The 12,770-nt window shown below is 48.1% G+C and overlaps 1 protein-coding gene across 2 annotated transcripts; it reads right to left on the bottom strand.

Moving 5' to 3' along the window:
- Positions 1–301: 301 nt before the first annotated feature.
- VGLL2 (vestigial like family member 2) lies at positions 302–6,968 on the bottom strand. 2 transcript variants are annotated; one of them, XM_058566838.1, is made up of 4 exons: positions 6,851–6,968; positions 4,250–4,562; positions 1,710–2,231; positions 302–373 (listed from the first exon to the last, which is right to left on the bottom strand). In XM_058566838.1, exons 1-4 carry the CDS (start codon positions 6,929–6,931, stop codon positions 333–335), a joined length of 957 nt encoding a protein of 318 aa, XP_058422821.1. In that variant the 5' UTR covers positions 6,932–6,968; the 3' UTR covers positions 302–332. The 2 variants fall into 2 exon arrangements, with proteins under 2 accessions (XP_058422821.1, XP_058422822.1); XM_058566839.1 differs by lacking the exon at positions 1,710–2,231.
- Positions 6,969–12,770: the final 5,802 nt, after the last annotated feature.

Here is a 12,770-nt window from a genome sequence, read left to right on the forward strand (position 1 = left end):
ATAAAAAATATTCACACTAAAAAGTCTTTTTCTTTCCCTCTTTCCAAGAAAACTTATATCATACCACCTAAGTGATCTCACCACAGATAATTCCAGTGGTTTGCCCAGAAGTTGTTAAACATAATTCAGAGTCTTTGGATCTGCTCTTTCGGCAGAAGGAATTATTTTGAGATGAAATTTCTGTCGATGTGTGTTTTGGTTTTCCCAATACACGGAGACGTTTGAAGTCTCTGCCTTCCCCCATGTCCTGATCCATGAAGTGAGAGGCAGAGATGCGGAGCCTCCGTGGCTGGTCAGAAGGGAAAGGGGAGGGGAAACCCTGGGTCAGCAGATCAGCTCAGGAGGGATGCTCCACAGAGGGAGTACCGACGAGCTGCAAACCAAGATCAGAAGCTGTTACAAACCCACTCGATTTCAGCTCTGGGTGCCACCAATTGCGCTATGCAGAGACCTACAGGGAAGAAGGTGGGCTGTCTAAAACCAGTACAGATCCTTGCTTTTGTCCTGAGGCTGCAAACCTGAAAACAGAGAGAAAAGAAGAGAGAGAGAGAGAGGGAGAGAGAGAGGGAGAGAGAGAGGGAGAGAGAGAGGGAGAGAGAGAGGGAGAAGAGAGAGGGAGAAGAGAAAGAGAGAAGGAGAGAGAAGGGGTTGGGGGAGGGGAGGCACAAGATAGTTAAGGGAAAAGAAAGACAAACACCACTGTTCTATTGTGAAAATCACAGAATTCATCTAAAGGGCATGTAAAAACAAAGCAAATGGAAATGTCAAATTTTCACCTGAGCGAAGGGGGAATGGGCAAGCCTACAAGTCAATGAGTGCATTTATAATATAACTATTTTTTATTTGTGCTAAAATAAAGCAAGCAAAGAATAAACTCTTATTTGAATGTACCTTTCAAATTCAAACTTGTTAAGCCAGAGATTTAATATTATCATTAAAATCATGTTCTTGTTAAGTTTTGCGTTTTTAAGAAACCTATTTAATTTGGCAATTAAGTTGATATCAGAGTCCTACTTTTCTTTCCCTATAACTGTCATTAGGTGACAAGACCCGGCAAGCGGCAGAGGATTTTAAACTACACTCTTCGCAGGTCCTCCAGATCAGCGCTGTCCAATAAAAACACAATGCGAGGCACAGGAGTAATTCTAAATTTCCGAGCAGCCACATTGAAAAAAAGTTCAAAGAAACAGGTGAGAATTAATCTTAGTCCATAACATATTTTATTTAACCCAATATATTCAATTTGCGATGTGTTGAAAATATTTCAACATGTAATCAAAATAAAAATGTTAGTGAGATGCATTTTACATTCTTGTTTTGTAAAAAGTTTCGAAATCCAGTGTGTATTATACACTTCCAGCACATCCCAATTGGCCTAGCCACACTTCAAGTGCTCAACCGATACATGTGACTAGTGGCTACGGAACTGAACAGCGCAGAGCTAGAACCTTTCCAACAAATGTTATTTAAAAAAAAAAAATCCTCTGTAAAATCTACCAGCCGGGTTAGGGCAGGGTCCTGCTTTCTCATTCTGCCCACACCGATGGCACAGGGTCACGCGTCTGCCGCAACACAACCCCGAGATGCAGACCTTCGGGCCACAGGATCACAGGGGTTTCCGAGGAGAACTAGGGGGTTCCGGGACTCAGCCCAAGGTCGGGCACAGGGCAGGAGGGGTCCGGGGAGGCCAAGCTCCCTCTCCCGCTTACCTGAATCCACGCTGAGGCCCAGACCCTGGGCCACGTCCCCCGTGGGGCTCGCGAAGGGTCCCCCGGGCGCAGCCCACGCGGCGCCGCTGGGCTCGCTCTTGGCGGAGAGCTCGCAGGGCGGGCTGCCGGGCGCGGGCGCCGGGGCGGGCGCGAGGCGGGCGGGGCGCCCGGAGGCGGCGGGCATCAGCAGCGGCCCGTAGCGCGGGTCGAAGTGCGGCGCGTAGACCTCGTGCACGGCGGCGGGCCGCGGATAGGCGCCGGCCTGGGCGCCGAGGGCGCCGCCGAGCGCGTAGGGGTGGTGCGGGTGCGCGTGGTGCGGGTGCGCGTGGTGCCAGGGCTCGGCCGCACCCTGGTGCAGGTGGCTGTGCAGCGCGGCCGGCGCGTAGGGGTCGCCGGCGGCGAAAGGCAGCTCCGAGTGCGCGGCGGCCAGCGGGCTGCCTAGCGGCGCGGGCACCGGCGCTTGGTACGCGCTGTTCCAGAAGGAGGCGGGGAAGCTGCGCTGGCTCATCGGGAAGGAGCCGTCTGCAGGCCGGCCAGGCGGAGGGGAGGAAAGGAAGAGAGGAGCGTGTCACCTCAGGGAGACGCGGGTGCGCACCCCGCACGACAGAGGGCTGGACGCGCCGGGCGGGCAAGGGCGGGAAAGCCGCGGCGGGGAGCGGACGGGCAGCCTGGTCTCTGGGGCGGCGCCTTTCTAAGGGGGCTGCAGCCTGTGAATGCGAGGTCGAGGCACAGCAAAATGGGGGCACCCCTTGGGGAGGAGGGCCGCTTTCTCGGATTTTGTAAATGCGTCTCCAATGCGGAAACCCAGAGACAGACTGGGAGAGGAAGAGCGGAGAGACCCTTCAGCTCCAGCCCCAGTTTTGGGGGCGCGGGGGAGCTTCCCCCGACTCCAGGCCGAGCTGCCTCGGGCCTCCCTTTCTCAGCCCACAGCCTCTCGTCAAGCTAAAGACGTCTCTGCCCACTCTTGGTCGGCCGCCCAGCGATCTCACTACCCCCTCTCGCGTTTCAGCCTTCCTTGCTCCAGAAAATGCACCCCTCCAAGGCCTCTGATAGACTGGAAGTCCATCGACATATTTCGAAGTCTTGCTATTATTAGCCTCCTTTCTAGAAACCTTTCAAATATATTTTTTTCCAGAACTCAAGCAAAAGAGCAAACTAGACATATTCAAAGGGCAGCTGTATTATTTACATAGGACACTAAGGGACAGGTCTTTTAAGTTGTAATTAATAAAATTTCTGCACCAAAGTGTGGATGCCAGGCATAACAATTATTACTGTATTACTGTTGACCCCTAGTGCCTGGAAGCCTTTTAAGTGAACAGCATTTAGATCAAATTTGTTGCCTTCATTGGGGAGGGAGAGAAAGACAGACATTTAATTCAAGGGACTTTTATTGAGCACCTCCTCTGGGGAAGGTATCTGCACCACATACTAGAGAATTAAAAACGTTTTGACAATGAATTCTAAGTAGTGAACTGTCTTCCTGTTAAAATATGTAGGCAACTGGAGAATAAAAAGAAGGCTCTGTATTCAAAACTAATGTTTTTGGCTCTTGTCTAGGCATGGCTTGTAAAAACTGTCAGACTCTCAGGAAAAAATGGGTAGGTGAGGGTTGTCATGTCCCTCCAAATGTAATATTTGTTTTCCGTTTTATAACAAAGTCCTCATTTCTCAGCTTGGTACACATCAAAAACTAAGTTTAGTGAGAAAGTGTACCAAACAGTTACCCCCACTTTGTCTAGGAAATAAAGGGAGGTTGAGATTTTAGAATAGAAGGGAGATTTAGACTTGTCCAAGAAACCATTGTCCAGGGCTAGGAAAAGCAGTGTTTTGTGGGAAGGGTAGAACAATACAGAGGGGATGTGTTTAAGGAAAACTCTTAGAGATGTCTCAGCTGTGCCTAAATTCTTATTTCTTTGTTACTTTAGTTGCTTATTGAAAGACATTTTCTGCTTCAAGATTTCCCAAGTAATTGAAACCTGGCAACAGGCATAGGTACGTTTCAGGAGACATTCTTCAGCAGGTTTTGCTTGCAGTGGGGTCCAGGACTTTTTCCTCTGGGCAAATTTTCAGAAACTGGGGAAGGAGGGCACTTTAAGTTGTAGGTGAAGATCCTCCTCCCCCGCTGGCTTGGGAGACTGTTGGAAACCTCACATTTCCACAGCACATTTACATTTTTCTGTTTGTCTTACAGTCATCTCCAGGAATAGTTAAGAAGGCAAGTATTATTCTAATTTTAGAGACCAGTAAATAGAGTGACCTCAAGGAGGTTAAGAGACTTGCCCAAGGTCATATTGCTAGGAAGTGGTGGAGCCGCCCCGCACACCCGGGCCTCCCAATTCCAAGCTAGGTCACTGCTCTGCTCCGCTCTGCCTCTTCAAGGAGCAATCTTATGCCTGTACCTATTGCTTTGCCCTCCCCTCCTCACCTCTTCTCTGACACCTAGTATTCTTTCAGCAGCATCTCCTTGAGCCCCTGTAGGAGGACCCCAGACTGAAAGGGCTCGCTATCTGCCCTTGCCAGTGGGGCCCCAAACTCACCCCGCCAGGGCCCGGAGCTCCTCGGTGTTTTGCTGCTTGTACAGCTTGGGGAATAGCTGCTAGGCTGGCTCAGGGCCCGGCTGAAGTGCTCGTCCACCACGGAACTGATGTCCCCCTGGAAATAGGTGAAGAGGACGCAGCGGGAGTTGATGTACTCCGCCTCTGGTGGGCGCTCTTTCTCCGGGCTGCCTTCTTCCTCTTTTATACTGGCCGGAGTTTGGCCGGAAAAGGAGGAGCTGCCGCTGCCGCTGCTGTTGCTGGGGCTGGTGTTGCACTCCTGGGCTTCCTGCATTTTGGAGTAATAGGCTAGTTTCTGCTCAAAGAGAGAAAGAATAGTCAATTTCAAAAGAGATGGCATATTGGTTTCAGACTGCAGTCCCTCATCTGGATCCCTAAGGTATCCACGGGGCAACTGGCTTTGGTGCCTAAGCCCTGTGCTCAGTAACATGGGCCGCACAGTCAGTGGCCCCCCTAACCTGCAGCCAAACAACAGTGGGCTTCCTGAGAGGTAGATTGCCCTTCTTGGTGCCTCTGTCTCCCCAGAATTGCTGCCACGCCACTCGGAAGGTGTCAGGGTGAAGGTCCTGGGAGATGGCTAAGCAGCCAGGTTATGAGCTGAGTTTGACCGCAGAGCCAGGCTCAGGGCAGATATATTTTTAAAATCAGTCTCCAAGGGTAAAGGGCACCCAAGTCCTCCTAGGGCCTGACTGTTCTGTGCCAGAGACTCCAAAGCAGACTCACAAGATGCAGTATTAAGCATCCTCAGGATGGAACAGGAAAATACCAAAACCCACTTCCCACCACCAGGATGTAAAGGAAGAACTGCTGCAAAAGGTTTGAAATAGTTTCACTTAGGAAAGAATCATGTGGGGTAAAAATGTGGAATAACATCATGACATGGATCATTTTAATAAACGCAAACTTGATATTTGTTTGATCACCCATAAACTGTCCGTTTAAAAGTCTGTTTTTAAAGAGATCTTCTTGTGAGTGTGGAAAAACCAGTGGGCTATGAGCCTTTCTACCGTCACCATCTCTATCAAGATTGAGGAAACAAGTGATAAAAAGGAGAATAAGAAGATCTTGGCTATGAGGTTGGGTAAATCATGACTGTCTGATACTAATTTTAAAAACCAAGTGTAGCTGCTGAAAACATTTTCTTAGAAATGAGCAATGCACTGAAATGCCGTGTTAAAGCAGGAGAGATGGCCTCCAAGGGGGGCCTGATCATTCAGAAATGAACCAAGATCTTAATGCAATAGATTGGTCCAGGGTAAGGGAGGAGAAAGGACCAAACAGACAGAAAACCAAACCATCTCTCCTCTTTGCAATAGTCCCAGCCTGGGAGGGAGCTGGGCAGCCAGAAGACTTGAATTATTTGCTATATCGCCACTTCTACCACATTCCCACTTGGTTTACAATGAGGGACTCAGGTAATTCCTAAAATTAACATTGAGATTAAACAAACTTCCGGTTGGAAAGTTTAAAAATGGAGAGGAGGAGGGGAAAAAAGCAAAACTCAAAACCTACCCATTCCATCACTAATTCATCAGGAAATTTTCAAATAGACATCTTGAATTTGCAAGCACAATTGGCAAAAGCACGGACTCAAGCGTCGGGATTTATTTCAATCTCCCCAAACCAGGAGTCCAGGCCCTCACTTTTGAACCTGCTCCGGACGCCTAAGGCCCTCAGGTGTGTTATCTTGTTCTTTTCCTGGACCACCATCCTCAGTTTCTACTACATCAGCTGAGGAAATGGAAAGAAAAATTGGTCGACCAGACGCAGCCCACAGAAAAGAGAAATTAGAATAATTAAAAGAAACTTGAAGCGTTTGCAGAATCAGGGTTACGTGGTCTTCTTAAAAGTGCGTTTATTGAAGGCAGGACAGCCCGATTCAGTTACTCAGGCTCGAGAAATGCGAAATATTATCTATGAAGCTCTGCTCTGCCGGGTCAATAGTACCCCAATAATACTCCCCAGAACTTTGCAAAGCAAAGATTATAAAACCAATGCGTTCGTGCGGTTCTCATTGAAACGATTTCTCTGGTTCTGGAATTAATTGGCCTAATCGCCTAAGAATTGAAACGGAAAAAGAATTACGCCTTCGATAAGCTTGCAGGGATGAGAACGCGGGTCTTCGCATCTCAGAGAGCGAGAGAGAGAGAGAGACAGACAGACAGGCCTTTGCTTCTGTATTGTTGTCACTCTCACCTGAGGGGCCTAAATTTGGTTGTCCCTGCGTGAGTTTTGCTCGCATCTCCCCGCACCCGTGCCGGGCTCGGAATAATCTGGAGTCAGACAGACCCTAAGAAAACGATCCAGCCCACGCGATCCTCGTCTGATTATTCCCAAGAAGAGCGGGGCACGCATTAGCCTGGCTTAGCTGCCTTCCCGGGAGCGCAAATGGGCAAGCTAAACGGGTTAGCTCAACCTACGGGGTGGCAGCGGCGGCAATCCCCGCATCCGGGCGGCGTCCGCCGCTGGTCGGACGGCCGGGACCCGCGCGGAGGCGCCGCGGCCCTCGGGGCACGGGCTGTGCGTGGAGAAGCCGGGGCGCGCCACCCCTCTGCGAGGCCCCGGCCGAGAGGAGACACGTACCTGGTGGTAGGGGGTGTAGGCGGCTGCGAAGTAAGGCTGGGGAGGACCGTAGACTTGGTACATAACATCCAGACAGCTCATGGCTCCCCGCAGCGGAGACGGTTAAGTGTTTTATCATCAACTCTGGGTCGGCGGAGCGCGGAGATGCTGCATGGGCGGCGCTTGGACCCGAGCTCCGGAGTCATCCGCGGCGGAGCGAGGGACAGCGCGCTCCGCGGCTCGGGATCCCGCTCGCACGCTCCCCTCCCACCCCTGCAGTTCCAATCCCGACCGCGCTCCGGGATAGAAGCGCCCGCGCTCCGGCTAGTGGGCATTTAAACCCCACGCCGGGCGGGCGTGCTGACGCCACTCCCGGGCCGCGGGGGGAGAGGGGAAGGGAGAGGGGGGTGGGGGGGGGGAGACAGGGCAGTAGGAGGAGGGGGGAAGGAGAGGGATGGTGAGGGACGGTGGGGGGCGGAGACCGGGGGGAGGCAATGAGGAGCATGGGACAAGGGCCCTAGGGGCTGCGGGTGTGTTTCCCCGGGCTCCCTTGCGGCGAGCTTGTGGCCAAGGATGCGGCGAACAGCGCAGCCCCGAGCTTGAGCCCTGAGGCTTCTCACCGTGAAGAGTAGGGATTTCCCAGCCTAAAGCAGGAGAGAAAGGGGGAGGAGGAGAATGGGGGCTCTAACACTTGGTGAGAGAAGGAAAGTTGATGCTTGGTGGGGAAACGTCTTTGTGGGAGAGCCCCGGCCTCACACTGGGGTGTGCGTCGGGGCTGGTGAGGTGGGGCAGATTCTGTGCTCTCGACTCCTAGTGACGTGCCGGGAGAGACGGCGCTAGCCCCAGGAATCCCCTGGGAGCTCCGGGTCCTCGCAGACAGGATGTCAAAGGAGTCCGGGGACTCCTCCCGGGCGCGGAGGAGCTCCCTCTGCGGGGAAGTAGCAGTGGCTGAAGCCTGTGACCGCTGCGCTGTTCCACCTCCTTTGCGCCTCCTCCGACCGGGTCCACCTGCCGCCAGCTCCCACACCTCAATTCCGCTCTCTGGGGCCCCTCCCTTCTGCCCCTCTAGGGGCAGATCTCTTTGATTTCCTCCACCCGAACCCGCTCGGTCCGCGTTGTTCGCGCCCCGCCTCTGGCTCCTCCCGGTGCGAGCTGCTTTCGAGGAGTCCAGGAGGCCTTACCCAGCCCCGGGCCGCCGCAGGTCTCCTCGGCTGGCCTCCTTTAAAATTTCAGTAACTTTTGGGGACAGGACTCGTTGGCTACAAGAGAAGTCGTCCTAGGAACTGCAGGGAGGTCAGAGAGGGCTTTTGCTGCCTCAGCCCTTAATACACCAGCTGCGATTTTCTGTTTCATTTTAGAGAGGTGAAAGAGGATGCACTTCAATGTGAAACACGCATCTCGGTTCTCTTTCCTGCCCTGAGAGCTCTCCAGTCTCAGACCGGCTTCCTGTGATCCTCTCCATCAACCCAGGAGTGTGGGGATGTAACAGCCAAGTCCTCTGTCCTGCGAGTTTAGGATGGGTCAGGTGGCGGAAGGGGCATTAGGGGAATAGTGGTGGGCCAGACTTGGGGGGCTGGGGTTGGGACAGAGGTTGGGAGCATTGAGGCCCCGGACCCAAGGAAGAGGCAGTGTGGATTACTGACGCAAGCGAACTCTAGTTATTCTCCAGTTCAAATCCAACAAGAAGTCTAACATCGATTCTCAGGCTATAGAAGTGCGAACAAATGCACCCTTAAAGATATATTTGTTTTTAAAACTTGAGTATTTTAAGCCAAATTATTTTGAGGTTGAATTTTTGGTTTTGCCCGAATTATAAATGAGTAATGGCTCCATGTCTCCAATTCGGTTTATAAATAGTGAACTGTCCTGAGCGATTAGAGAGTTTCTTTAGTTAACTATGATGTAATTTGTTTTAAAGAAAATTAAAACAAACAAAAAAATAAAGCAACTCCTCAGTCCAGTTTTACGCAAGCCTCGTGTTAGGGGCCGGGCTGCCTTGTGGCTGAGCTCGGCAGGCTTCTGGAGCGTCCGACGGTCTAGGCGTACAGTTGAAGCAGAACATCCTTCCCATCCTAGTCCAACTCTCCCGACCCAGGAGTTTTGGAGGAGGGCAACAACCGTCTATCTGTATTTCCTCCGGGGGCAAAAGAGTGAACCGTCACCCGAAGAGCAGCAACACGCCCTCTTGGATGTGGGAAGTGGGCGTTCAGGTGCCAGTCTCGCTCGCCCCGCGCTCTAGATGTTGGGGGCCGCTCCGCCCCGCCCCGCACCAGACCCTGGGTCGGCCCAGCCCGCGCGCCGGTGTCAGATCTAAGGACACTGGAGGAGCCGAGGTGCCCAAGCAGCCACCGCGCCCCGGACAGATCGCGGCCGGTAGGCGCGGCCCCCGCAGGTCACACACCTCCCTTTCGCGCAGGTCCCGCTGTGCATCCTTGGACACAGAGGTTCTACTTTGGCTGCCTCCAGTTAGGGTAACTCCGGGCCGGAGCATCTGTCGCTGGAGCATCTGTCGCCGAGCGCGCTCCTTCCCGCGCAGCCCAGGCTCCTGCGTGACAGGTGGCCCGCAATACAGCGTGGAGAAAGCCACAGAGGCAACGCCGGATCGCACGTCTAGCCAATGCTCGGAAGCTTGACCCTCGTCCTCGCTCACCTCCCAGTAGCCACCTCCTATCCCCTGTACTCGCTCACTTCCACATTTTTATTTGACTTTGGCGGTAAGACTAGAAGAACTTTGATTTTCCCACAAATTCAGAAGAAAATAACGACAACTTCTAGAATCAAACAAGGCCCAGCAAAATGTTAATAATTTTTGAAAAGGATTTATAGGAGCAGCGATTTCCCACATTTTGAACGAAGAAAATGAAAAGAATGTGATGCCAGTGCCTAAGGCTGCTTTCTATCCAGTCTCCATCACCTCTTACTTGAAACTGTTAAACCTCGATGAAGCTCGGTAAGGGTACTCGCTGCAGAGGAATTTAAAGGAACATAGGGAATTGGGCCAGTGAGCATCAATCTTGGATTTAGGCAGGAAAACAATCCCCTCTTGCCCCAAATCTAAGGTGAAGGAAGAAAAATAAACAGTCAGCAGTTTTAAAATACTGACCAAAGATTGGAGCAAGTTCAGTCTTTTCTGTACATCTGAAAAGCTGTCATTTACACGAAGGTAGTATTTCTCAATCTGATGAGATAGCCTCTTGTTTCTATGCTGAAGTGGAAAGTAAAACACAACTAAATTTAAACCCTTTGACTCTGCCATCTATTCAAACCAAGAGGACATTGACACGTGAAAGAAGACAGGTTTTAATTCAGAGCCCTGGGAACAGGCTATACAGGATGAAGGAGAAAACTGGAGGAAAAGTCTCTCATCTCCCCCATTTCTCTCCCTCTTTCCCAGTTATTTTGGAAAAGATTGCAGACCAAGCAGTTAAATGTCCTGGATCTTGGGTCTCTCGGACTAATGTATCTAGACCCCTGGAAAGATCAACTGTTACCAATTTCATCTAATCTAATTGCATTTTAACTTCCTAATTGGGCAGAGGGAATATCAAATCTTGTTTAGAAATGGATTCCACTTTATGAGAGCTTCATGGCAATTTACTTAGCTGCCAGGAGGAGTTTGCCATATGAAAATAAAGTAAATTCTACCAAAGTTTTCTTTTAGTACCTTAGTTCTAGTGTGCAATTCTAGCAATATCTAGAACTGTGAAAATAAAGGGTGACTTTATTCTTTTTGAAATGAATACATTTCAAGATAACATCACAATTAAATACTGTATTTTCTCTTCAAAAGGATTGCCTCTCATTTTTTCTAAGCTAACTGACTTCATTATGTTCTGAGTTCTTCTGTCCACCTATGTCATCTCCTTCTGAAAACTGCAAAGAAGCGGCTTTACAGGAAGGATGTATGAATAGAACTAATTTGGAGAACTGATCTGCAGCCAGCCTAGGTCCTCCCTAGCCCAAGATTCGTTTAGATCATTGATTGTTGACATTTTATGTTGCCTTATGCTGCCAGCCAAAGAGGCTGAGCAAAATGGTAATCTCATAGCTTTTTTTTTGACTCCTAAAATCACCCTTGCCTATTTTGCAGCACAGAGATGTGTTTGGAATTTGGAGAGAAGCTGACCAGATTTTGTGGATTCAAACTATTAATGGTATTAGTTGACAACATGTCTGCAAAAGCCAGGTTTTTCAGGCACAGTGTGTTATTTAGCAATGATACTCTAGTAACTAATGGAGAGTCCAAATGGTGATTTTATTTTAAAGAAATAAAGAAAAAAAAGAGAGATTCGTGTCCTCTGAAAACTTACTAAAAAGCTAAGTGGAGGAATTTGAGTTTGACTTAGTGAAAAACAAAGAAAAAGAGTTCGATTATTTTAATATAAACTTAGAGTGGCTTTTAATGTTTTCAAGTAAAATCCTCCATGATCTGTGCTAATGAATAGATGAGACTACTTTGTAATTATTGACATATATTTAATTATTATAAGAATGCTAAACATTTCCTCTTTCATATTTTAAAGACTGTTTTCATGCTATGTACAAGTCAACTTTAGCTTAGGTGAAATAATCACAACTTTCTGAATTTACTTTTCTTTTGAATTCATGTTAATGTCTAGTTCTAAGATTGAGCAATATATTTAATACCATATTCATCTTTCAGAAATGAGGTCTTTTTAATGAGTCTCTATGAAATACTTAGTACAAAGATATTATTACACAAATTCAATTCATATGAACCTTTAAAAATGATAACATACAAATGGCAAAAAGAGAAATTTGGAATAGATGTATGTAAAATATTTTGGCTTCTTACATTTTTACAAGAGAGGAAAAGTTAGAAGGAAATTTACATTCTTTGCTATTTACTTGGACACAAAGAGTTAAGTCAGAGAGCATGTATCAATTATTTCTTAATATGAAGTAGTTTTTCCTCTTTACTTGGTTGGAAAAGTCACTGTAATTGCCTTTGGTTTCTGACCATAGTGAAAAAATTTTGTTTTTCTTTAAAAACACACCGTTTGGAGATAACAGCCTAGAAACTAACATATCTGTGAAACTCCTTTTGTAAGATACAGGGACATAGAGGAATTTGCAGATTCGGAAGGTGGACGTAGACCGAAGGATTTAAATTGTTGACTTAGATATTTGACTGTATTCGTGTTGATCCATTCCCAAACTTCTGTTTATAAACTTCATTTCAGCAAGACGCTAAAGGGATTAAGAGGAGACCACAGCAATAACAGACCGAGGTGAAGATATCCATCTGAGTGTGTGATGTCCTGTCACGTGCTTCAAGAGGTCTGGAAACAGCTTCTTACAAAGTCACTCATACGAAGTTTCTCTTGGCATGGGTGGAAGAATTTTTAACATTGACTGCTAGACTGGCATTGTCTGTCTTTAATTTCTTTGGTTGTTGTGACTGATTTTTAAGCAAGTTTCATGGTGACATAAATAAATTAGGTTTAACTATGCCTTACGTACAACATGTAGCATGAGGTGTAATAGTACATCAGCGTATTTAGCCTAGTGGACCCCAAAGCAGACTACACTTTTATTTTTGTTCTTAACTTTATACTATAAATACCATGCATCATATTTTAAGGTGAAAGTCCAGTTGTTGACTGTGAAATTTAGATTTCACCGGCTAGTATTATTTTTTTCATCTTTCTTTATGAGAGGCATGAATCAATCAAATTGTAAAAAAATCCAACCTGTGACATTACCTGAAAAAATTATTAAACTCTTAAAAACTTGAAATGTAAAATTTAAAGAATAGTATATTATGTTATATGCCTCATGTAAGATATTGCCACACTGTGAATCAAAGTGAAAATTTGGCAGTTGTCCAGATAATTTAAAATGAAAACCAGCTAAATATGACCATGTAAGAAATCAAATTGGAAAATTCAGGTCTCAAAGTGGGCTTTCACCAAAGAAA

The sequence above is a fragment of the Diceros bicornis genome, chromosome 23, assembly GCF_020826845.1.
Source record: "Diceros bicornis minor isolate mBicDic1 chromosome 23, mDicBic1.mat.cur, whole genome shotgun sequence".
NCBI lineage: Eukaryota > Metazoa > Chordata > Mammalia > Perissodactyla > Rhinocerotidae > Diceros > Diceros bicornis.

Bases quoted from the DNA above. Each gene is read 5' to 3' on its own strand.
- VGLL2 (XM_058566838.1), bottom strand. From the start codon at position 6,931: ATGAGCTGTCTGGATGTTATGTACCAAGTCTACGGTCCTCCCCAGCCT. The intron at 4,563-6,850 runs GTACGTGTCTCC...CTCTTTGAGCAG, and splicing joins CCTACACCCCCTACCACCAG to AAACTAGCCTATTACTCCAA. The intron at 2,232-4,249 runs GTGAGTTTGGGG...GCCGGCCTGCAG, and splicing joins GAGCTCCGGGCCCTGGCGGG to ACGGCTCCTTCCCGATGAGC.